We start from the raw sequence: 26,381 nt of genomic DNA on the forward strand, positions 1-26,381 counted from the left end.
TCCACTGTGTAAGTCAGCCCTGAGAAATGCAGTTGCTTTCCACTAGCTAAGAGGATCTCTAGCATCCCAAGATTCGAGGCAAAAAAGTCTGGAGTTCCAGTATTTTGTTTCCTCTTGGTCAAACCCCTCTAGAGGTGGTTTCTTGAGTGGTCAGCATTGTTCTGCATCTGCAAATTCACACACAAGGAATAAAGGCCCCAGCAGGTGAGGAAACTATGGAAAATCTAGAGTACAAGAGTATTCCAGGAGCTGATGCTGTGCTGTTGTGTCAGAACAACACAGCTGAAATGTTCAGTGTTACTGGGTTTTAATTTTGTATTCTTTTTAAATTTCAGATATAGCCAAGCTGATGCCCTTAAGTATGTGGGCATTGAAAGAGAAATGGAAATCCCTTGACACCAGCTACCTCTTCTTTTAAACAAACAGCTGCCTTATCTTCAGGAATTTCTAGTACTGTGGGCAATTTTAGAAAAATAAAAATGATGCAATTTGAAATTCTGTATTTGCAAAGTACTGTAACAGTAATTTATAGTAACAAATTAAAAAAACCCAACTTTTTATTGCCTTCTCACCAGCTGCAAAGTGTTTTGTACCGATGAACTTTTGCAATAATGTGGTGTGGTACATTTTTCAACCTTGAATAAAGGATACTTGAACTTCTTCATTTTTACTGGAACTGAGTGGGAATTTTGTGTCGGCCTTGAGGAAGCGATGTGAACACTTGCTTTCAACTTGAGCAAAGGCACCCCTGTTACTTCAGGTCCCATTTAAGATTAAGTGAAGATGTAAACAGCGTAGGAGACTGAAACTTCAGTATATAGCACCTAAGTAAAATTTTCAGCAGTTTTCTTGCATTCTCTGAAGATCGCTTCAGTTTAGCTGTAGGAGTTTGTAACCTTAATTTTAATTATTTCTCTACTTTGGTTAAGTCTCCTTAGTCCTTAATCCTAACATGATTCATTTGATGGGAAGGGGGGGTGTGTATGTCCCCAAAAAACCCAGAATAGCTGTGATTTGAGACAAATGCAAGTAACTGAATAACAGAGGCAACAGTAATTCCACATACCTTTCTCTTCCTCATCTTGCTTATCTGTAAGCAATCACCCTTTTGTTTAGCAGTACAGTTACTATAACTTTATATATTTTTATCCAAAAGGGTTTAGATTGCAGCTGGTTGTCTGCATCTTGTACAGGGCTCTCACATTTATTTCTGAATTGCTGAGTGTGAACTCTGCATCCTCCTGCTCAGAAGAACTCTCATCAAAACAGCCAGGCACACACTCCTGCAAAACTGGTTTCAAGAAATCCTGTCAATAATGGTACTTCCACACTGAGGAGGCTCCAACTTGCTGTTCAGCACAACTCAAGTACAGTGGTCAGCTGCCAGTTCCTGAGTAGGAACTGAGAATTCACACCCCTCATCTTAGGAGAAAAAAAAAAGTCCAAAAGTCAAAACTTATTTTCTCCCTGCTTAGGTAGAACATGACTCTTGGCTAGAGTGACAGCAGCTGGGTTTTAAAAATAGAGCTCTGCAAGAGACAGCAGACAAAGTGTACAAAGCAATGCCACTTAAACCAGCGCTGGGTTAAGGCTAGGCTTTGAGGCAGCTCAGAGCAGGTTATTTCTGGCCTTCCACATATGAACGCTGAGCCTGCTCCTCTGTCACCACACCACTCTTACATCCTGCTACAAAAAAAAAAAATCTACTAGCACTGAACTTTCTGCAAGAAAGGTTTACAGAAACAAAACGCATCTTAAGTGCCACACACTGCATCCTTCTAAATTTCAAAAAGCAATTTGAAAATTGAACAATGCTTCTCTTACCCATGCTTTAGTGCAGATAGTGCAGTTCTTTTAGAATAAGAATAGCAAGCATGTAAAATCTCAAGTGGGGATGAGACTATTCCCCCATTTTGCAAACAACTTTGGATCACATCTAATACTGCTCCATTTTTATTTTTCTAAAACCCAGACATTTTTTTAGGTCAGAGCTCAAATGTAACCATGAAAAATTAATTTCCCTCAGAGAAAAATCAGTATTAACACAAAACCTGGCTCCCTTTTCTTCATGCCAGAACAAACCCTGAAGAAATCACAAATTCTAAGGGGGGAAAAGGGTTTGGCTGCAGAAGTTTGGTTCTTTTCACCATCAGAATAGGAGATATAAGTTACCAAAACTGACACCTGGGAGGACAGCAGCATTTTGCTTGAAAGATCTGGAAAGCTAATACTCATTTCACATGTATATAATGAACACAAAACTCTGAAAAGAATGAAATGAAGCCTGGTCAATCAATGTACGTGTAGTAACACTCAAAGATATTTTAACTCCCATCACAGGTTGCATTTAATGGGAATTAATCTTTAGGAACACAATTTCCTGTTCTGGCCAAAGAAATGGGCAGCCTAAAACCTTATTTATTCAGGGCAGCATCTAGGCAGTGTGATGCAATTTATGGCAAACTGAACAATATTAAAACCAGCTCCAATTTCAGATGACCGAGTATTGCCACATGTATTCCAAGTATTTCCTATTCCACGTATCTGTGAAATTGTCACAACTTTTTCTTTCCAAAGCATAGACATTTCCTCTTAAAAAAGTAGTAACAGGCACATTTCATAATAGATTACAATTAATTTCCACAGAGAACAAAAAGTGCTTAAATCACCAGAAAACAGGGAGGAGGAAAAGTAAAACAAATTTCTATAGCTTTCATAACCATTATACCTTTTATTTACATTTAGAAAGATAAGTCATGAAACTTAAAACAATAAAGCCAAATGCAACTTGTACAGAAATCTTTTAATTTTTTTTTTTATTTATCACACATTAGAAAATGAAACACACTATACAAATGGTTTTTCATAGCAGATTACACATGGGTCCATTCAGACTCGCTCTCAAAGTGCTGCCAACATTTATAAGTGCTGCCGGTCACGGCAGCTGTTTATCATATAGCCAATGTATTGATTTAAATGCAGTAGCATGCAACCCTTAAAGGAGAAGGGTTTGATTCCTTTCTGTTCTTAAATTAGGTTAAATGGCATTGGTGTCCATATTTACATACTTGAAATGTATCAATCCTGAGCAGTTCTGATGTAAATCTGAGACTGGCTGATGGGAGTCCTGGTCTCAGTTATTAAAAAGGGAGGTCCAAATGGCAGCAGGGTGGCTGCTATGAAGTTCTGTTGCTTTCATTCTTTCCATCACATACCTATTTGCCGAGTGTCACACAGTCAAGTAATTGCTAATAAAAATGTTAAGCCAAGTAACTGTAGGTGTCCTTCTCGCCATCCACGCGTTCCAAGTACTCCTTCTCAATCAGAATGTCGATGCATTTCTGTGGGAGAAACAAACCCAAGCGGTGGGACGCCGGCGGAAGAGCCCCCTACATGGTTGCTATGAACTCTGAACCACTTTGGCCGCTGAGTTTCAGGCCAAGTACAGAGTGGGAGCAGGCAAAGGGCACAAACCACGGCAATTCACTCGCCTGTTTCTGACCCCACCCAAACAGACTTCACCAATCCGCCACACTGAACTACGTTTACTGGGTGCCAAGTCCAGGGTAGTGACAGGGAGATCAACTGATCCTCAGTCTGCTGAGCAGCTTTCACAGTAAGACAGCAGTTCAAGAGTTAAACGAAGATGCAGAGCACTTACTGTAATGTTACTAAAGGCAGCAGTTGCAGCAACTAGCTGCCTACTTTGCGTCTTGAGCGGGTGCACTGGTTTATGCAACCACTCTCCACTGCCTGTTCTATGCCCTTGGGTGTGGATATAAAAACCACTGGTGAGGCCACTGAACAAATAATTAAATACACTGCCCCCATCCCCAATGTTTTTATTCTAGAAGAGGTCAGGAAGCTGTTCTGCTGAGCCGGCCCACAAGCAGTGGTGCTCCCGCAACAGGGAGAGCAGGAACAAGAGGTAAGCCTGGAGCAGAGGCTGCTGTAAGCCAGCACTAGTGTGGAAAGATGCAATCAAGCTATTTTACCACTGCCAACAATACAAAACATGCATATTACAGTATGAGAAATACAATATTTTTGGGTAATAAGTGGATTATCCCTGGGGAGAAGGGCTTGGGCGTGTTGGTGGATGATGAGATCAACATGAGCCAACAGTGTGTGTTTGCAGCCCAAAAAGCCAACCAGATTCTGGGCTGCATCAAAAGAAGTGTGACCTGTAAGTTGAGGAAGGGGATTCTGCCCCTCTACTCTGCCCTTGTGAGACCCCACCTGGAGTGTTGTGTCCAGCTCTGGAGCCTCCAATACAAGAAGAATATAGAACTGTTAGAACGAGTCCAGAGGAGGGCTACCAAGATAATCAGAGAGCTGGAGCACCTCCCCTGTGAGGACAGGCTGAGAGAGTTGGGGGTGTTCAGCCTGGAGAAGAGAAGGCTCCGGGGAGACCTTAGAGCGGCCTCCCAGTACCTGAAGGGCGCCTACAAGAAGGCTGGGGAGGGACTTTTTACAAGGGACTGTAATGACAGGACGAGGGGTAGTGAGTGGAAGCTGAGGGAGGGGAGGTTTAGATTAAATATAAGGAAGTGTTTTAGTGTGAGGGTGGTGAGGCCCTGGCACAGGTTGCCCAGAGCAGCTGTGGCTGCCCCCTCCCTGGCAGGGTTCAAGACCAGGTTGGACGGGGCTTTGGGCAACCTGGGCTAGTGGAAGGTGTCCCTGCCTGTGGCTTAGGGGTTGGAACTAGATGGTCTTTGAGGTCCCTTCCAACCCAAACCATTCTGGTTCTATGAATACTTCTGGTTAAAATATTTCCTACTCATTTCCAACTCCTAAAATCTGTCCTTACCCATCCCATCTCCTTAGCTTCCCTTTTTAGTTCAGAAGTGTGCGTTTTGTCTATATATATCCTCCTCACCTCCTGGAAAACAGGTTCAGAAACGTGGTTCTCACATACCTTAATTACTGGAACTCGTGGCTTGAATCTCGAGGACAGCTGTGTTAGCACTTCTCCAAGCAGTTGCTGGTGTTTTAAAACCTTCCTCATTTTCATGATTCTCACAATAGCAGCCTGCACAGCAAAGGCAGAAAAGTGAGCTTAGGAGCAAACTCCTTCTGGATAAAGCCATGTTACTTCCCCAGCAGACCACATCTGCTAGCGCAGAAGCATCACCACTGCAAACTTGAGCACCAGCTGGGGAGAAGCTTGCCTACAAGCATCAGCTACTCATGCCGGCTTTAAGGACTCAGATTCTACGTAGCGTGCAGTCATCAGAAGTGGTTTTGACAAGAATTTTAAGAACTACTCTGCTTATGGTCAGTCACTAAGAGCAACATGAAGCTCCTTGTGTAACAGAAAGCCTTTAGATTCTTTAGATATTTAACCCTACTGTGACACAATTAGTAGTATATTTGTATTTCCTTCTCCTGCCCCTGTGCTTCTCAAGCGGATTCCAAATGATAGAAAAACACCCCAAGTCCATACTACTTAGATATTACTAGTTTTCACCCAGGACAGAGGTCTGGTGTGCGTGTGCACCCATGGCACCCGAACGCTCATCAACATGACGTTAGAACAAACGTGAAGAAGGGTCCTATCCTGCCTTTCTACATTTTCTATTACAGACTCCCATCACCTTTAAGAGCACTGTAAATACATTTTTAGCTCCACCACAGTGCACTGCAAGGGCACGCTGTCTTTTCATAGAACTTAAGAAAACCCCACTAAAGGATTACAAAGCTGGAATTCTAAGTTCATAGCATGGCAACATTCTGCAAAACAAGTCACCTGAATCAGTAGTTTCCTATCCTCCTCTATATTTTTGTGTGTAGTTTCTTGTTCCTGCTTTTGTTCAGTCTTCATTGGCACATTGATGTTTACTCTTAATTTTTTGCTGTAAAGAAAAAAGGAATAAAACAATTAGCTTGTTTAAAAACCAAACCAACCATTCGCACCCCAAAACCCCCAAACAAAACCCAACTCCAAAGTAAAATCCACGCTACCACAATTACTTTACAATAAAAGGGAACTTTGGCACTTCTGAAAGTTTTAGATGATCTAACTGAAGTTTAAAAAAACCCCCAAACAAAAACAACAAATGCCAAACAGACAAAAAAATTGCAACCAACCAAAAAGACAAAATACCTTTTTGGTGGTCGTTTGTGTATCTCATGACTTACTGAATCCAACCTAGTGATCTGTTAGGTCAAATCATCTTTGTACAATTACACTATATTTGAAATATTTTTATGTTTAGTAAGAAGCTTCCAGTCAGTGAACTGGGCAAAGAAAGTCAGTGGAAACAGAATCACCTTACAGATTGGACTCTGACCATAATGTGGAGAAATCCATTTGTTCTGTAAAACTGAATTCTGCCTTTCTTACACACGCTGCCTCGTGCCCACGGTTGTGCTTGGGTGAGCCCACTGCCAGGCATGACCGCTCTCAAGAGGAAGTGCTGTGTCACAAGTGGCAAAGAAGCCTCAACACCAGGGCACCACCGAGCACTGGGCAGTGCTCAGCCTGTTAGCTGCACTGGAAACGCTGCATTGGAGAGGGGATCTGATATTTATTTGGCATAGTCTTGTGCATCATAAATTGGGAACCACCGAGGCGCACCGTGCAGCAACACTGAGCTGTTTCCATCACTGCATTAACGTCACTGACCATGAATTCTCAAACCTTTAATTATTGGTCAAGGAGGGAAGAAAGTAGATAAAAGGTGAGGTACAAGGAAAGGTTTAAAAATGTTTCTTTCACTTGAGATATTATCATCAGGAAGTACTGAACTCCTCACCGAATTTATGTGTGTTTACATCTATGCTCTGGTAAGCATGGTAAAAGGTCACCACAGTACTGCGAACAGCTTAAAATACATGGACGTTGAAATCAACACTGGTTAAAGTAGGTAATAAAAACTACTGAAAATCATGTTTATTAAGTTCTCAAATCACTGTACACTCTGAAGTTCGAAAATGAGCCTGCTGATCTTCTCATGTTATCTCTAGTGGATGAACATTTAAGACTTTGACCTTTGCTTCTCACTGCACGCTACTGTAACCTTATAAAATATAATGTATTTTGCTGAGCACATGCAAGTCATGCACCTCGGTAAAAAGCAGCACAATTTCTTACCAGAAATAAATTAGACAAGAATCAAGGAACAAAAAGGACATAAAGTCCAAGTTGGATAGCTGAAATCTTACCCATCCCCCTAACAGCCAACCCTCTCCTTTAAAACTGGTACGTGCTGGATCTCTATTTGAATTGGCACTTGAATCCTGGAGCTTTCATCCCAGGTATATTAGGTTTTACCCAATTTTGAAAGCAGAGAGAGAGGATGCTACCCATTATACACAAGTGATGTATGCTGGTGAAGTTTTTCCTTACTTTTTATAACCAAGAAACAGTTTTATTAATGTATCTGGTTTTAACTCCACCTCATCAACATTGGCATTTTCGTCTTCCAAAACCTGCAAGAAATAAATAAAATAAACAAATAAATATTCATTAATACATTTTGCTGAATGTTGAGCAAGCTATAAAAAAAAAGCAAGAGTACTTACAAGTAATTTTGATTTCAACAGTATCTGGAGAACTTGTGCCAAGATATCCTACAAAATTACAGAAAATTTTATCAGTGCAGACAGACAGCACCTTTCTCTAACTTAAAATACTTCAGCAAGAATTCACATATTTAGACTAAGAACCAGTGAGTGCAGAACACTGCAAAATGAGTAAAAAAAAAAAAAGCAGTAAAAATGTACTACACAGAAGTGGGTATTAGCACATATTCTCCTTGCGGTCGGCCAAATAACATCAAATTTTTTAGAAAGACTAAAAGATCCAAACAACAGATCTTTCCAGTTGCTGTTTTAGGAGCTATTTTGCAAGCAGATTTATAAGCGTAAGAAATAAATTTTTCCCAAACCATGCAAATATAGATACCATGGCAAGCTTAAACCTCAGAAAGCGAGCACCCTCTGCTTTCTGATGAACATATTTTTCCTTTCTTGCTTACATGAGGGATCTGTTCTGGTTACTGTCGCTGGTCGGTCACCCAGGTGGCTACACCACCCTCAGTGTTCTGTGCAGGCTCGCAAGGCTGCTCTTTTACCACAGTGAAAGTCATCTGGGTTTAATGCAGTTAATTTTCAGCTGTAGAAAGCTTTATTCTGGTCCATCCATAATTTGGGCCAAATATTTACTTTACATAAATAAATATATATGCCTATATATCTGCAAGCAAACATCTATAGTAAGCGGCAACCCCATTAAGACTTCTGAGTTTGCTCTAAACCAGCAGCAGCAGGAAATTTCCAGATATGCATTTCTAAAAATAAAGATCTGACTAGGCATTGTCTAACTTTCCAGAAGTCCCAACAGACTTAATTCAAATCTACTAGTAAAGGACACAGCTGCCAAATAAAACTGTGGGCCATAAAATCTACTTAGAAAGAAAAGGAGGAAAATTTTTCCACAAGAGAGAGTGAACCAATGAAACTGCAGACTTTACTATGTTGATGTATATAAGCCTTGAGATGTAAAGAAAAACAGATGCACACATCAATCATTTCAGGAAAACTGAATTTCCTAGAATGTTGTCTTTCAATATTACAATTTACGTAGTGAACCCCTGAAAACTTACTACCAGAGCTCAGCAGGAAGAGGAGGATATACACGCTAAGATTCATCAAAAGACTAGGCAGTTATGGTTATAGGAAAGTAAACCAGGGAAGTAAGTTGACCAAGGATAGAGCACATGTGGCTCCTTCAGGACAGAAACGGACTGTGGCTTCAAGCATGTCTAATCCCGATGTTTTATGAGAGCAGGAAGAGCCCTGAAGATCAAAAGGTTTGTTCACAAGAGTGTGGTAACATGTGCAAAGTCACTACCATTTTTATTTGAGTGCTGTCTGTCAGCTGCTGCACAGTATAGGCATCTTCTGTGTTGTACTGCAGTAAAATGGCCATCTGGAATGTGGATGCCTAACAGATCCAAAAAGAGAGAATGAAGGGGAGAGGGTGGAAATCAGAGAATGAGAATGGACAAACATATTTTCTGCATTTGAACAGCCTGAAATTCACAAGTTAAACACATATACTGGAGTATCTGGACAACAGGGAACAGCCAACTAGTGGTCATCATTACACAATACAGAAAAATCTGATGTTACTTATACAACCAGAACTCTACATTCCAGCATTATCTAAACATAAACCCCAAGATTACGATCATTTAAGTAGCATCAAACACTTTATCAAATCTTCTATTATGGTGTCAAAGTCTTATCTTTCTACTTGCTAACATAATTATAAATTATTTTCCTTTGTCACTCCCTGACTCCTACCATTTTATCTTCATTAAAATCTACACAGATTACTGTATTCATCCTCACAGTCCTCCCAACTCCACAGAATAATGAAACCAAATTTATAACCAAGGCAGCTATCAGTGGCTTATTCACGTCTACCACCACAGGGTTAACATATGTTGATGACAAGTTCAAAGTCTGAGATTATCTTGTTTCTTCTCACTGTTGTGAACTCCCCTCCTCTGTCTACTTTTTCAGAGAAAGCAGACAGGAAAGCATAAGCAGCATGAGATCTTACGCAAAGAGGTCTCACACAACCCAGTTCAACACCTGCTTAGACCACAAGTAATGCATTTCCTTTTCTAAGTCAATTTTCTTTTAAACATAGATCTTAAGTATCAGTACAATAAATAGATCAAACATATAATAAAAGGTTCTATTAATCGTAACACCAACAACCATCTGGGGAGGGCTAACATTTATGTTCGCTTCAGTAAGACACAGATCTGTAGCCATCAGGTCTTGCATCTGTACTTTGCTTTATTTAAAGGCAGTAGTATTATCCACAGGAATAAAGCTAATGAATGCATGGGAGCATCATAAATAGTAGCTAAACGTATATGTGTGTATATACATATGAATGTACACACACTCCTCCCCCAAATAAGGAACTGAATGATTTAAAATACTTAATTGTGATGTGAGATATCATTACATACTCTTAATTAGTATTTTGACATACAAATCAAATACAATATATAATGCTCAATTCATGATATCATCTATACCATCGACCTGTGTGCAGGCACAGGTATTCACATGAACTCCACTACTTCAACATCTACATACTTCACCATTTTAAACACATTTATCTGCACAATGGTCCTTTAAAGTACAGAAGAGCAATTATCTCCAAACGAGGAGTAAAGAGACTAAGCAAGTCATCCAGATAAGGCAAGAGCAGCGGAGCAGAGCGTGAACATGTGTCTCTTAAACCATCAGCTGCATCCCGTCCTCTGGATGCAATCATCACCAAGTGTTCCTACTGGCATGATGTTATTCTTACCTGTAACGTGTATCTGTTTTTGAAACAGTTGGTAACCAATTCCCCTTTGGACAGCTGATACAACCATGTTAATTTTCTTCCACTATGGCGACTGGCATAAAATGCAGTAAATCTCTGATAGCTCCGTTCTAACTGTATAAAAACAACAACAACAGATAAATAAAGAATACTATTTACCTTCATTTACCATTACTAGTACATGCTCTGGAATCAACAAAGGAGAATCAATTCTGATCACCCTCAGCTGCCATGTTGTCTGAATATGACAAACAGAAATACAAAGTATTCAAATTTTTCAGACTGGATGAAAACTTCCCTTTGTTACAAGTGTCCCCTTTAAAATGTCATTAAAGATGCTTATTTAAGTTTGTACTGAAGTTCCATTCTTCCTTACAGGATACATTAAGCAAGGCTAGAAAGGTGATTTCTTTTAACAACCTTCCATCCTCCAGGTAACAGCAGTTAAAACTTATTTCTCATGTTAATTATTCCTGTCTTGTCTCTCCTGGATAAGCACTCAACAAAAAAACTAATGATTATGATACCTAAAGATTTTACCGGACAAAGCCAAAGCAACGGGGAGAAATATTTTTCTTAAATAAAAGTATACACAGAAAAATAGACTAACAAAGATTTGCTTCAGTTACTGTTGAATGTTTTGAAGATTCATTAACCAGGGTCTTTCCACAGGAGAAAAGAGGTTAAGTATTTCACAGTTTCCTCCTACTACCTTACTCACTTATCTTGTTCCAAATATACTCCAGCCAAATAGGCAAATACCAGAGACATTTCCATTCCTCTCTGACACACAACAAAACAGGAGACACCAGCCTCGTAAAACAAATTTCTCACGTGATCATTCCACGTTGGGACAAACCGCGTGTGAGCGCCTCACCTCAGAAGGCAGAGCAAATGTGCAGGACTGCTGGAACGGCCACGATCCAGAACTCAGCACCTGGATGCTGAAATCCACTGGAAGAGAAGGGAAGAGGCTGAGCTGCGTTATTCTCCTTGATCCCTCCCCCTCCTTCAAACATGCAGTCCCAGTTCTAACACAAATAAGGAATGGTTTTGCATTTTGCTCAGACTAACATGGTGAAAAATCATTAAGTATACCTATTTTTTCTTATTCAGACCATAAACCAAAAGAATTCACGTGAGATGTTGTTGCAGTTGGAGAGTTTTAAATTTACTGTGACAGTCACTCAACTGCCTCTCATCCATAGAAGTTATTACCCTGTTTCTATCCTCACAATGGACTTCTCTTTTAACATGCAAGTGTAAAAATTTCAAGTGTTCATTTTTATGTGTAACCAAAACTCATCACAGCACACAACTGCAAGAATAAACATTTCACATACTTTAAAGGCATTTGGGGCTAAAATAATACAAAAACTAAGTGAAATCTAGGCCTGACAACATACAACTCCAAATGCAATCCAACAAATAATTATCAATTCTTTAAAGAACTTGTTTCAATGTGCTTCAATGAAAAAAAAAATTCTTTATAAAACAGTGTTAGGGCTAACAACCTAAAACCACAATACCCTTTTTTCCTTCTACACAAGTATGAACTTAAGCCATGTTGTGCTCAAAATCAACTGTTTAAACAAAAACATCTTTCCAATCAAAAAAAAGAGACAGGATTCAACTTAATTTAGTTAGATACCTAAACATGAGCTGCAAAATCAGGAGGAGGCTACCCATAACAGAAGATATAAAGTGCTATTAGAAGACAAAGTACAGTCCTAAAATGCTAATTTAAAAATCTTATCTACCTTGGCCAAAATAATACGAATTCTAATTCTGGGGGTATGATGTCTAAATCAATTATTTCCCTTGTATAGTTAGCTCTGTAGAAAGAAGAGGAAGCTAAACTACTCAACAGTAACTTAGGTAAATGTATTACTTACAATCTAATGGTTCTGAATTGGTCAGGTGCTTTTTAAATTGCTCATTCAAGTCCTTGCTTACACCAATATCTTGGAACATCCGCTGCAGCTTGGAGGTATACTCAAAACCACAAGCTTGCTGTATTTTAAAAGCACAGATATGTCAGCAAGACATACTTTTGACATTGGAAAATGAGAATAACAAAGCATTGGAACCTATTTTCTTAAGATGTACAAAGTTCAGTATTTCCCTTACTCAAAGTACCGATCCCAACTAGACATGCTCTTTAACTGTCATCAAAAACTGAAGAAAATTTTGTTTAAAAATGAAGCAACACACATAATGAGAAGAGTATTAGATTGTCTTTTGTTTGACCCTGAATGAACAAGAGTTAATGAAATTAAGCAACTTTTCAGCAGTCATTCCCCTGGATAATTATATCCATGTCAGTCATCTGAGTAAGAATAATTAAGTTTAACTCCATCTTAACTCCAGTGGACAGACATGCACTACATGGAGGTAAAAAAAAAAGCAACCAAAACAACCAAACTAGATTGTGTATTTTTCTACTGTACATAAATATTGAAATGAAAGGACATACATGAATGATCTCCAAGGCAGGCTGAGGACCTGCAAGATGGTAGATCATGGGAGAGTCATGGAATACTCACTTTTAGTTTAGAGATCATGCTTGCTTCAGCATCATCACTAGCACTGTTCTGATGTACAAGTCTTTTTGCCAGCATTTTGGCATAAAATTTTTGAAACACATCTTTATCTTCAATGTACTTGAAGACAACCATCTGGAAAAGCCAAGATAATTTAATTAAAAAAAAAAAAAAATCAGCATTTGTCTTGAAAAAGCTACAGCAGTAGCTACTTAATTTGCACTTAAATTTTTAAGGCCAGGGATTTTTGTTTGGGTTGATTTTTTTGGGGTGGTTTTTTTTATGTGGTTGTTTTTTGGTTTGAGTTTGTGGGGTTTTTTTGAGGGTGCAGGGTAGCGGTAGTATGTTTTTGTTTTAAATGTGGATTCTATTTTAAACACATTAACTGTATATTCCACATGTACAGCCTTATGTATGAATAACTATGCAGTGCGTATATGTAATTATATAAAAATATATTGTAGAAATTATACATACGTGTATATAAAAATGAAGTAAAAACGTAAATCCCATTTAGCCACTTTAAATCTGCTGCAAAGGGTTTTTTTTTAATTAAAACAAAAAATAACCAACAAGCCACACAAAAATTAAGATTGTTACTGAAGAGCTGAAATACTAAGTAATGAAATCAAACAAAAAAATAAAAGGTTTTCTCTCATCTGACTTGTATGACAATCGAATATTACTAACTTGTCAAAGCTTACACAGAAGAGATGTATTTATAGACATCTTACCACTTGATTGAGTGTATCTTCCAATTCTGCTTCTTCTGGATTCTTTGAACTGCAATTAAAGAAGTGCATTTTTAATGAGTCCCAAAACTGCCAAATTAAAACAACATATGGATGTATATGGAAATTTCATAAATAAAGGAACACAGATTGAGTTCTGGGATCAAAGATTCTTCAGAGAGGAAATAGTAATGAAATGAACAGTTCTCTTCACTACTCCATATGAAAGCAATTCTGAAGTATGTGATTTTAAATAACAGATTGAAGCCCTGGACCACGAATTGCTCAGGACTTCCTGATAGGCTGGTGCTTCTCAGGATTTATGAGCTTAAACAGATCTCTCTTTTCCTGCCTTTTTTCTGCTGACAAATACTATCTTAGATAGTACAGTGGAAAGAAACCAGCTCGTAGAGCCGGGTCTTGACTGGCTGAGAGCTCGGGCGGTCCCACAGTTTTCTTTCATATCATGCTTGTCCATCAGGCATATCCAGAATCTACCCTGCAGAAAGCTAGTATTTATAAAGGGGAAAATAAATCCTTTGCTGAAGGAAGGAGGGGATGGGGAAGGGAAGAGTGAGCAAGTTGTTCTGGTTTTGGATTGTTTGGTGGTGGGTTTTTTCCTCACCCAAAACAGCTAGAAAAAGTTGCCAGTGACAAAACTGACACCAATCCAGCAAGAACTGAACTGATACCAACTCAGTGTATGAGCTGCTGAATCATTTGAAGCCAAATACCTTAATTAAATTACGAACCATGGGAGATTAGAAAGCAGTTTTTGTCCTCCTCAATTTCTGCCCAGATGGAAGAATATATAGAGAAAACAACAGGGGGAAAGCAAGAATTTTAATGGAAAAATAAAATGGAACGTGCGTCTCTTCTTTACAACATGTAACAGAACTCAAATTTGGGGGACACTCCCTTCCCCCCAAAAAACCCTTCTGTTTTAATAAAAAATTAGGACTTAGTTTCCCATAAGGAAAGAAAGGTCACAGATTTTTTTATTATTTTCCCCCCTCTTCTTTAAAAAATAAAAGTAAACTCCATATAATCTTTAGGAACAGCCCTACTGAAGTTTTTGTATTCAAAATTTAGTATAATTAGTTTTTCCTGAAATGTTAAGTTCTCTTTCTGAAGACACAATATAAAACTTCATACGCTAAAACCTTTTAAAACAAAAGCCAACCTCAAATAATAATTTGTCTCTGAAGACGTACCTTTTCTTTAGTAAAGAGTCACAGTATCGTGCCAGTAGCTCTGGGGATTTACTAGACGATTGAGCCATTTTTGTCACTGCATTATTATTTATAAATCGACCACAAGCCTATAAATCACAAAAGACAGTGAAATTTTGGGAGACAAAATACTGAATAGAAAAAAAAAAAAGCATTCACCTTATATTCACCTTATGCCACTATATATACTTACTTTGTCTAGTGCAGCCACAAAGCCAGCATCATTGTTGAATGCAGACATGACTAAAGCATTGTACTTTTTATGGACATCCAACACTGTCTGTACATACATTTTTGGATCCTGCAAAATATAGAGATTGGTTTTTGCAACCCATTGACTTTCTGCTTTCTACTTCCTCTGAAATGGAGCTACTCATCGGCCTAAGCAAATTTTTGTGGGGAAAGTCCACAAAGTATTAGAAATATTTTGAAAGTAAAATAGTATCCAGACTAGTTTAGGTCCTATGTCCAGGACTGATTTACATTAGCACAAGCTTTCATTTACAGCAACCAGAGTGCAGAGTGTACTACATTATATAGTACAAAAGGAAACAAAACCACTTAACCACTGCAAACACTCCCAAGAAGGACATTTTCAGAGACATAAGCTTAATTTGAAACAGACCTGAGAGAGCTGGACAATCAGAAAATGGCAACTATTCTAGAAAAAACCCTTAAAATAAACCTCTGGAGTAAGAACATAACAGGTGTATCCCCAATAGGCACAACTTAGTACAGAGACCTCAGTCATTGTTGACAGTTCTTAAAAATTATCCACTCAACACCTAGTGGCAGCCAAATGCCAATAAACATCAAGTTTATGGCGCTCACAGACTGTGTCCTAGGTGCAAGTACTGATCTCTGCATGTCAGTAAAGACAGAGTGGCATCAGAGTAGGACCAGTGAAAGGCAACTAGAACACTAGGCAGACTGGGAAGCTACTGTACCACAGACTAAGAAGGCTAGAAGTCTTTTGAAAGGGCCTATGACCAAGATTTACAAGATCAGAAGGAGGACTGAAAAGATCACTAAAAGCCACATTTTATAACTACTGGGCACCTGATGACTGATAAAATAAAGAACATCTTTACATATAAGGTAGTGGACTTCTGGAACTTGCTGTCACAGGAGATTGTCGGAAGCAGATAATATCAGCAGGTTCAAGAACAGATTAGACAAACTCATGAAAAACAGATCCCTAAATAAAAAGGGCTGTGCATGGAGGTACTCCATAACATTCCTACTGTAAGAGCTTTGGAAGCTGGCAACAAACGGCAAGAGACAGGCAGGGTTGTATCAGGATCCTGAAAAACATTTTCTGTTGCCACTGAAGACAGACACAGACTATGTGGACCACCGATCTAATGCCATGCTTAAGATAAAGAACTGAGATTACTGAGAACCTCCCAGACAAAAAATTCAAGTAGACTTGAAGGACATTTAGAAAGGTGTCTAGTGATTACAAGGACTCAAAAAAACCCCAAACCAAAAGGCACAAAAATCAGTAATCTTCTGACTAAAGAGCAGTCTTGTTAATATAGTTAATGAAGTCTAGAGCACAACTCATTCTGCAATAAAAATCTAAAATAGGTCAGATGAGTCAAGCTGGTATGACTACTTCTCTCCACTGACTACAGAAAAACTGAGAAGCATTTGCTCAGCTGATAATCTGTTTAGGCAGAATCAGTCCTACCTAAGTGTGACAGAGGGCTAACAAGGCAATGATGAATAGTGATACAGTGGCGTGGTGGATACTGGAAGAAGAGGCAAGATGGTTCCTGAGGAAGACAGCCAGAGATACTGTCATGAAAATGAAGAACAAAGGGGTGGAAAAAGAAAAGGAATGAAAGGGAAAGATGAATAAACAAGAAAAAGCGTCACGATCAGGAAGAGTTTTGTAATCGTGGAGTCAAAAGAACTAACACATACAAATCTCAGGCTTCCCCTCTCTCAAAGATGAACTAATTGCTGGAGAAAGAGCTTTCATTTTTCTTGGTAAATTTTTCAAGGCCTAAGTACAAAGAAACTCAGGAGTGATGGCCACTAGGGGGATGTGTCCACCATTAAGCACATCCGATTTCAACATTTAAGGTAACTGTCTACAAATGAAGCTGAAGATTCCTGAACTTGCCTTCACGATTCATAAAAGATCAACACTGCTAAAAAGATACACACTTAAATCTGCATAAGTGGCCAAAAGACACTATACAAGTGTAAAACATTTTAATCTGTGCTAAAAAGTTTTTCCTGTTCTCCATGTAGTCACTACAGATTACTGCTTTAATGATTAATACTATGAAGCTATTTCAAGAATTTCTGAGGCCAAGAACAGATTAAAATGAACTCTATCCAAAAAAAATATCAAAAGTTAAACCCTCTTTTAAATAAAGTTTACCAGAATATGTATTCTATCCTAATTTTGCTTTGTGCAGTGTTTCATTCTATTATTTTTTTCTAGAAAATGTCATGTTGTCCATCTTCAAAAAGGTTAGCTAAGGGTTTAAAGAACTTCATGTTGCCAAGATTCAACCCTAAGCAATACAAAATTAAATCTGCAATTAGAATTATAGGGTAAAATCAAGAAAGCCATTTATATGGCTAAATGATGACAGCGTTGCAGAAGATCTGACCTGCTCCTTATTTTGTGACCAACCATTTCAGTTAGCTTTTCCATTTCTCATGAGTTTCTGAATAAAGCCATTCACCAAAAAATTAAAACCAACAGAATCTTTTTCCACACTGTCCCATCTCAGTGACTCAGGTCATAAGTCTAGAAGATGATGAAATAAAATACAGTCCACTGGAGACAATGCTTCTTGAAATAGTGGACTTTCAGGTATAAGTGCAGGATGTTGTATTTACACAGCCAGCTTTCCAAGCAGCTTGACATCTGACAGAGTGTAAAAACTCAGAAGGAACACCACCCTCCACTACCCTCAAAAACCCCCCCAAAACCAAAACAACCCACAAACAAAAGCTCAAAGAGTAGTAACAGTGATATGACTGTTGTTTTAAGCCTACTACCAACATTTGAGAATTGCCTAGTCCTCACAAATTAAATCAGTGAGAGGGAAAACAAGCAAACTGGAAATATCAGGAAGCATTTACCCTCCTCTAATGTAAATCTGGCAGCAACCACACACAGACTTATTTTGATGGGATACTTGCATTTAGAGCAGCTTCTCCACATTTCTCAATTGCAGCTAGACCCTGATTATGAATGTGGGTTTCCAAAAGTTTTTTCAGCTCTCCAAGGCCATCCTGGATTCGAGATACAAGGTTATACATGCGTCCCAAATCTGGGGAGGAAAAAAAAAAAAAAAAAAAAAGGAAAGTCAACATCTCCCATTTTTAGTAGCTATGACTCCAAAGTCTCATTTCCAAATTGCCAATAGGAGTTAAACATCCATCATCAATGAAAACATATGTGCAATTGCTCCTGTAAAAAGCCAGAAAAAACTACAGCAGAAAATTATACAGTACAGCAAAACTTTGCACTGACTTGGAAAGCTAGGACTAGGTTAAAGAGAAAACAACCTCTTAAATATTAAGATCTGTTTTACCTTCACAATGCTACATAAACCTCAAGAAAAAAAAATTACTTCGACTATAGAAATATATTTAATTCTGATTTCTAGTTTTCATAAATTTAAATAGGTGCAATGATTTAAAAATGGAGTTAAACCCCTCTTACTTAGATGAAGTTTTGAAGTGTTACCATGAATTAGGACTGTCATTAGTGTAACTGCTGGCTGTGCTAAGAGTACAACATTTGCCAGCTGGCCACTGTCCATTAAATCTTATTCTGAACAGGACAGTTCTCAGCAATCTAACAGCACCTGTAGCCTTTTGTATATTAACACTTCTACTTGAGACAGCATCAGTGGTAACAGCTGGAAAGTTAAGGCAAAATGTTACATACTGATATGATCTTAGCAGATAATGGGGTTTTTTTAAGAGACATCGTTATTGACAATGCTTTAGTGGAGAAAATCTGGTTTATCATGTTTCAGTTTAAGTAGCCGATTACCAGTAGAAATAACTGTATCTTAAAGAAGAAAAAAGCATTACCATGAAACAAAACTAAAAAAGGTAAAAACAGATTCAATGTAATTTCACATATGTTAAAGCTTCGTGATAAAATCTCACCAGTTTTCAGCCAAGACTTTCCAAAATCAATTAGTAATTTTGGAAAGTCTAATACTGAAGAGGGTTTTGATTTTATTACTCATTTTCAACAGGACAGATGCTTTGTACTTTTTGAGTACAGAACTTTTTAAAAAAAAGAATAAATTAAAAAAGCGAACTTTAATATGGCTATAAACCAGGTACACAAACACACTAGTTACCCTTGTAATCTTGCCCTCACTTGAACAGGCACTCAAGTGAAACAGTAAACAACCAAATCAGTTACTGTACACTAAGAGGATATTTCACCTTGTTGAATCCATCTTAAGGTTGTCAGCAGCATGTAGCTCTTCTGTAAGGAATTCTCTGAGGGGCTTATGAGCAATTTATTACCACTTGAGGATTATCAGATTAAATTAAAACAGAGCAATCAAGCAGCTGTATCACTACCTAACTGAAATACAACACACAGAACTTGATGCCCTTAATACTGAAGCGATAACACCTCTATTCAGACCCATTCCCATATAATGCTTTCCAATCCTTAAAACCTCAGCAAGCTTAAACTTTTGGATTTGAAAAGCAAACATTTTTTCTCTCTGAAAATCACATCTGCATTCTGATGTTAAGCTTTTATAACAGTGTAAGAATGCTGGGTTTTCACCTAGGAAATTTTAGAAAAAATGGTAGGAAAATAATGCCATGCATAGATCTAACAAGCTGCTGCTAGACCCACGCACAAATAAGGGTTCACAGGCTGGTTTATCAGGAGGTCTGTATTTGGTGAAACATGGAAGAGATGCTACAAAGCCTCAAAGAAGATTTACAGAGTAACTCCACTTAAATCATTTACAGGCTGCTCCCAATAAACATGATTATTACCTCTTCACATCAGTATATTACTATAGGAAACACATGACAATGTGCCCCACAACCTTTATAACTAGTTGCACAATGCGATTAAAGAATTACAGAACACCAGCAGGAGTGGCCTGTAATACAATATGCTTAACATACTTCACACGGGAGGACCTCAAAACCAGCGCACTTTCAAAAGCAAAGCAATAAAGATTTTAATCAAGAGCAAAATTTTATTATAAGTTTAGGATAGTCTACATAGGCTATTTTAGTATATTACAAATTTGTGAGTGAACTGATTAAAGAACGAACTCTCAAAGAACCTTTCAAAATTAATGTTTCTAATCTTGAGACTTCATGAAACTTAAAGAGAGCCAGGAACTACTGTAATTTGCACAAATGAGGCCCGATAAAAGAAAATATTCTGAAAAAGAAGAAAAAAAAAAAATCAGGCATTTAAAAATGCCTAATTATCTTAGAAATAACTGAAATGAAAGTAAAACCAAAGACATATACCAAGACAGTGCCCAAGACACAAGTTGGTACTCTTCCTTTTTTACCTCAACAAACTTACAGAATTGCATCACTTATGGTAAGTGACTGTATTAAAGGCTCACATAGCCCATGAGCTTGATAAAGTAAAAGGAAAAAAAGAAAAGCCAGGGAAGGCCTCCTGAGTCCAGGAAAATTTTCTTATTTGTGCTATTACAGTTTCTATTGTCAGAAGACATTTATAGTCATTTTACTAGTCAACACACACCTGTATCAAAATCTCTTCCAATTACAGAGTAAATCATTTGTTTACAACATCTGACTCTTAAATACTAGTACAGGATAAAAGTCTTCTGTTTACATTTGAAACAGGTTAACTTCTGACCTACTAATCACGCTGAATTGCCTTTTTCTATTTTGAAGCATCTCAGTTATCAACATGATGATTACAGTAATTATTCATAGTTGCTCTTTTAAGGTTGATATATAAAGAGACAGTCATTGTTGCAATTCACAACTCTCAAACAGTATCATCAATAATAACTTAATCACAGTAACTCAAATTCTGTCACTTTCTTTACAGCACTATTTCAGATATAGAGCCTTACCTTGAATTCCTATATAGTTTTAATTAATCCCCCAACTGGGAAAAATCAGAAACACCAGTCGTCCTTATCATCTGTGCGATGCACAGGAATTATCTGGCCCTAGTTTTGACTGTTGTTTTGTGCTAAGCATTACCTCCTGAACAAGCTTACAGAAAACAACACAACTGACAATCCCTTAAAAGATACCTAAACTCTCTGATAATCTTTACTTATTTTAGAGGAATTTAAGTCTTTATTCAATGTGTTCTCTATGAAGGTATAAACTTGATCCATTAGTGGCTCTTATTTTCACAGCTAAAATTATCTCACCAAATAATAATTTCCACCCTTTCCTTGTCCTCTATATGTTTGCGTATTTTATATATTTTAGAAGCTCCTTGTTTGCTTCTATTTCTCTTTTAACATTTCCTATACATACTTCTAGACAAACTTGGATTTTAAAATTCTCACTGCTGGCTCAGACAGATCCATGGATTAAACTGAAACAGCTGGTAAGACTACTGGCCTGTTTTTCATCTTGCATCTCTCCTGTGCAAGCTTCAGCTCCTGCTGGAAGGATGGCACAAGTGCTCTTGAAGCTCTTCCAGCCATGTTAAGAGAAATCAAAATTAGTGCTGTTTTGCCTTAATATTTGTGATCAGAATAGGCTTCTTGAGACAATATCCAATTCAATCAAAAGCTGCTTGTCAATCAGTTTAGTGTTTATCTTCTCTCAATCTGATTCCTGAATAAATCCCATTTAGCTATCACCAGAATTCACAAATCACCAGGGAGGAGCTCTAAGCCTAAAACTACTGTTTGAATCTCCTTACCTTCATTTTTGTCAGCATCCAACAAATTCTGAAACTCTGTATGAAATATCTCCAGATGTTTTTCAATAAGTACTTGCTCACATTTTCGTGCTAACTCATCTTGTGTGCTTTCATGGAGATATACCTGAACTCTACGCTGTTCCTCAAGAAGGCGAGCTTCAGCCTACAGAACAGAATAATAAACGTGAAACCTATATGGAAGGCAGAACAGAAATCCGACGGCAGAAAGCACATGACTATTTAGTAAATTCACCCAGAAAACAACAAAATCAAACCTCTCATTAATGTGATGTTATGGTCTGCTAACTTAAGCCGTTATTTTTCTGGGAATCATAATATACACATGGAATCAATGTTTATGTTGATGATAATATTATATAATGTTTAAATGAGGGGGAGAATCACAGCAAGATTGTTTTCCTGTTGCTTCTGAATAAGAAGTTTACAGATGGAAATCTGCTGTCAGAGAAAGAGAAAGCTGCTGACATGAGATGCTGGCAGTTTTACCATCAGCAAGCTCTCCAGCTACAGAGGTAGTTTTGTTTAAGACAAACATGAATATGTTTCATGCCTCCACAGAACTAAAAGGCAGAAAACTACAATTTAACAGTATGCCCATGACAAATTTATTTGAATGTTCTTATGTACATTCTTACACAGAAAAGCTTCCCATAATCTACAGTCATTTAAATCATACTAGCATTTAATTTGGCATATGAAATCCTACATATGCGTATCTTCCCGACAAACCAAAATTCTAAATGTCACTCGAGAAACAGTACTTATTCCAAAATGTAAAACTGAAGCTGTTTATATAACAATTACCTCTATTTTGTTTGCATAAGTGTTAAAGATTCACTTCACAAGCCATCTGTAATTGCAGCACATTACTAAGGGGATATATGCACTTTATCCCTATCAGTCCAAATTATTTAAATTAACAATATCGCCAAGAGAAGGAAATAAAGTCAATGCATTTTTCCAATATTTTAGAATATCAACTAAGATTATATTATGGACAACAACAACAAAGAACAGTTTCACTACAAGTACACTGCATCATACACAGATGGCTTTAAATAATCTCTGCCACTGTCAGCTTCATTCATTTCTGCAATAATTTTGCACTTAACTCTTGTGAAATGGTCCTGGATTACCATCTCCTACAGTTAAACCAGTACAGGTGAAAATATGGGAAAGAAAAATCTACAGTTTGTGAAGGGTTATAAGCTCATGCTTCATAGTACTTGCCTGTTAGTTACCAGTAAGAACTAACAATCCACTTCCTTTAATGACAGAAAATAGCAGCAAATCTTTCTGATGAATGCTGGAAACTGGGATCAGACTAGCAGGACCACTTATCTTACATGTAACCAATTCTGTATTCTTGTAGTTCAGGCAAATCTGCCACTTCTAATGCTGCTTCTTAAATATCATTAGACCTTCACTTTTAATGTTAACAGTCAACTCTCACTTGGAGCTCATTTATGAAAATTAACATTCGCTCTGATTTCAAGTTTTCTTATACTCTCACTTTTTGTGTTCTTATAGTTCTGTTTTCCTTTTAAAGTCAAATTTGAGAAACAAGGGAAAAATAATTAGTTCACACAGCAGTATTTTTGGTCAAAGATCTAAAGTTCAGTTTGAGACTTTACTTCAAGGGACAGTCTTCAGAAATGCTGACATTTTTCCCTACAGCATATCAGGCCATACCAGCTTTACTCATGAGTTCTGGCCCAAGAAGAAAAATTCACAATCCTTCTAAATTCAGTAAGTCTGCCTGCGTAACTACATACACATATCTTAATTCTAATTAAGATTTCATTGAGCATTCTACAAGAAACAACCACACTTCTACTATATCATGATGTTACGCTGGTGCTAGCTAAAGTACTCCAACGGGGCTTTTGTTGATTTTGCAATGCTATTTATCCCCAGTTAGAACTCGATGCACTGCGCTTCAGCAAGAAAGTGAAGCAGGCGTACTAAGAGCAGATTACTTTCTTTGTAGTTCATAATTCTAACAGATGACTTGTAAGACCTTCTTATCACTAGTATGCCATGTGACTGCTAGACAACTTGCAGCTTTTCACATCAGTCTCATTTAAGGTGTTTCATAACAGAACCCTAATTCTAGCAACACCTGAGTAATAATTATGGAGAGTACTACTCTATTGCAGGCATTTAAGTGGCATGCAAGATTTCAATATCCAAACTGAAAAAAATAATTAGTTTACAAAACTGCCTTGTCATGTTTAAGTAAAAAATGTTATGAAATCTTTATCCATAATGAAGACAAAACTGAAATACAAGCCTATGTGAATTTTAAATTGATAGTTCTGAAAACCTGTACCACTCCTCTTGATCTCTCCAGCAGGACATGCAGACTAGAAAGATCAGACAATTTGTTCCAGCTTCAGTACATAAGTTTCCCTTTTTTGTTAGGGCACATCCCTTAAGTCTGTATCATTTTGCAAGCTCTGATCATATTTGCTGTAGAGTCTAATACACATCTTTTTCAGTTTCATCAGTTAAATCCCAGGAAAGAAGTAACAAAATCAGTTTCTTGTTCAGTTTGATTTCAATGTTTGCACGTTTTCTGTAAGGAGATGCCAAGACAGCCCAGATAGCTTCTATACATCTCTAGTATATTAATTTAAACAGAGGCTTAACGCTATGCACTTTCTTGCTAAATATTTCCCCTGCCTTCTGCTAATTTTATATGTGTTTTCAGCTTCAATAACATCAGCTTCAAGAAAAGCGAGTTGCTCTTTTGTGGATTTTTGAAGTCTTGAAGATTGTTTGTGGTACTAGTACATTCTTTCTACTTGCCACTAATCTCTAAGTTCTTGGAATAGCAATGATCTTCAGACAGCTTTTTACTGTCCTGTACCAAGGAAGCCTAAATGAGCCAGTCATTCAGGTTATGAATGACTGAAATATTTTTACACTGTTTTTATATTTTAGGATGAAAGCAAAGACAAGAAATTGAAAAGGAAGCGGCAAAAATAATGAATTCAACAACAACAAAAAAAATCAAACATAGGTAGGTCTAGGAACTACTGGGCAACCATCCCAGTGCACCAAAAAGGAGGATTCATTTTACTGTGTTTTTTCTAGGACTTTCCCCTCTTTTTTGGGGAGGTAAATAATTGACTTTAATGCCAGGTCAGACAGGATGTGTTCTGCAGCAAGTTACACAAAAGAAACACAAAGATACTGCAGGGAGGGATGTGTATCTGCATACTACGTACTCAAAAAGCTCTTTTAAAAAAAATTAAACTGAAAGGGAAAAAACAAGCAGCAAGGCAGAAAGTGAGGAAACCTCCTTTATATATTTTTCTCAGCATCACCTGTCCAAGACAGATGACCTATCTATTTCACATTAAGTAAGACTGACCCAATAACCAGGGTAGAAATACTCAATGATTATCCATCCAGTTTGCTCTTAATTGCCCTTTCTGGGACCCCCCAAACCAGAGACTATCTAAGAATTTAAATCTGGCCCCTGCTGATCAGAAGGACTGTGTAGGGCTCATTACATTAAAATATTCTGAGATAATCAAAGCTAATTATCTTGGCTAGTTTGCTCAGCAAAGCAAATCCTTGGCTAGTTTGCTCAGGAAGAGATTCCAGAAAATATGCCAACACAGCGTGTAGGAACAGTAAACTTGTAGGTCTAAAGCAGAATGACTGTCTTGGTGTCTTGAAGTCTAACAAAATCTGAATTTATTTTAACATTTTCTTCTGTTTTGCCCATTAAGAAAGTTTCAAACTGCCACTGTACTTACTGAAATACACTAAAGAGACAAACTTCAGACCAGATAAACATAGAAGTAAATCACCACAGGGAAAGAGAACTAACTGTTTCTGTAAAATAATCATCATTTTAAGAAACTGATAATAAAAGCCAAGAATTTATATCACTATCTCTAAAAATACTGGTATCCAGAAAGTAATCACAAATCTTATTTAATAACTTACCTTCTTCATGTATTCTGTGACTGGGTTCTGTTGTAAAAATTCAGTACTTTCTCGTGTATAAAATCTCTCTGTGTCAGCAAGAAACTGAGATTCAAAGGATTCTTTATAGACAGTTAGTGTAGGTCCTTTTGCAAATGCATCATCTTCATTCAGCCCCAGCTCCACTACAAAGAGCAAGCAATGACATAATTGTCTTTTATGAAGTGGTCTTTTGCAAATAAACAGGTACCCTCCTTCTAACTTACACAAAGGTAATCAATTGGCACAGTATTAGCATCACACTTTAAGGCTTTTAAAAGTATACGTTTATTTTGCATTTAAAAAGTAAGCAGCATGAGACATTACTCATGTAAACTGCACCTTTTGATACATTACTAAATGGATGATAGGATTTGGAAAACTTCACTATCTTAAAAGCTAGTTCGAATTCCTCTTCCATTTTTTCCTCTTAGAGTTCCAGATTATACACATATATGGTTTTCTATTAATGAAACTGGTCATTAACGTGCATGGCAAAACTCTCAATTTCATCCAAATGGGAAAAAAACAATCCCACTCCGCTTTGTAAACTGCTATGCTTCCTGCCTTTCAGATTTAGCTCCTAAATAACTGATTTGTAAACAATGAACACTC

General features: G+C 37.6%; 2 protein-coding genes across 8 annotated transcripts in view; one reads left to right on the forward strand and one right to left on the reverse strand.

The window, feature by feature from the left end:
* The window catches only part of EZH2 (enhancer of zeste 2 polycomb repressive complex 2 subunit), a 38,409-nt gene extending 37,745 nt beyond the window's left edge, over window positions 1–664 (forward strand). For all 7 annotated transcript variants that reach the window (XM_074900873.1, XM_074900871.1, XM_074900874.1 and 4 more), the window contains one exon: window positions 336–664. In XM_074900873.1, the coding sequence (XP_074756974.1) occupies window positions 336–396 (61 nt within the window). In that variant the 3' untranslated portion in view covers window positions 397–664. The remainder of the gene's footprint in view (window positions 1–335) is intronic.
* Window positions 665–2,717: 2,053 nt separating this feature from the next.
* The window catches only part of CUL1 (cullin 1), a 54,363-nt gene continuing 30,699 nt past the window's right edge, over window positions 2,718–26,381 (reverse strand). The window contains exons 7-22 of the mRNA XM_074900877.1: window positions 25,749–25,912; window positions 21,765–21,927; window positions 18,035–18,165; window positions 15,060–15,167; window positions 14,849–14,955; window positions 13,638–13,686; window positions 12,907–13,038; window positions 12,256–12,373; window positions 11,238–11,314; window positions 10,343–10,474; window positions 8,858–8,950; window positions 7,528–7,575; window positions 7,352–7,434; window positions 5,750–5,855; window positions 4,919–5,032; window positions 2,718–3,341 (exon numbers count right to left, since the gene is read on the reverse strand). Of these exons, the coding sequence (XP_074756978.1) occupies window positions 3,261–3,341; window positions 4,919–5,032; window positions 5,750–5,855; window positions 7,352–7,434; window positions 7,528–7,575; window positions 8,858–8,950; window positions 10,343–10,474; window positions 11,238–11,314; window positions 12,256–12,373; window positions 12,907–13,038; window positions 13,638–13,686; window positions 14,849–14,955; window positions 15,060–15,167; window positions 18,035–18,165; window positions 21,765–21,927; window positions 25,749–25,912 (1,706 nt within the window). The 3' untranslated portion in view covers window positions 2,718–3,260. The remainder of the gene's footprint in view (window positions 3,342–4,918; window positions 5,033–5,749; window positions 5,856–7,351; window positions 7,435–7,527; window positions 7,576–8,857; window positions 8,951–10,342; window positions 10,475–11,237; window positions 11,315–12,255; window positions 12,374–12,906; window positions 13,039–13,637; window positions 13,687–14,848; window positions 14,956–15,059; window positions 15,168–18,034; window positions 18,166–21,764; window positions 21,928–25,748; window positions 25,913–26,381) is intronic.

This window comes from Athene noctua, chromosome 2 (genome assembly GCF_965140245.1).
Source record: "Athene noctua chromosome 2, bAthNoc1.hap1.1, whole genome shotgun sequence".
NCBI classification, from domain to species: domain Eukaryota; kingdom Metazoa; phylum Chordata; class Aves; order Strigiformes; family Strigidae; genus Athene; species Athene noctua.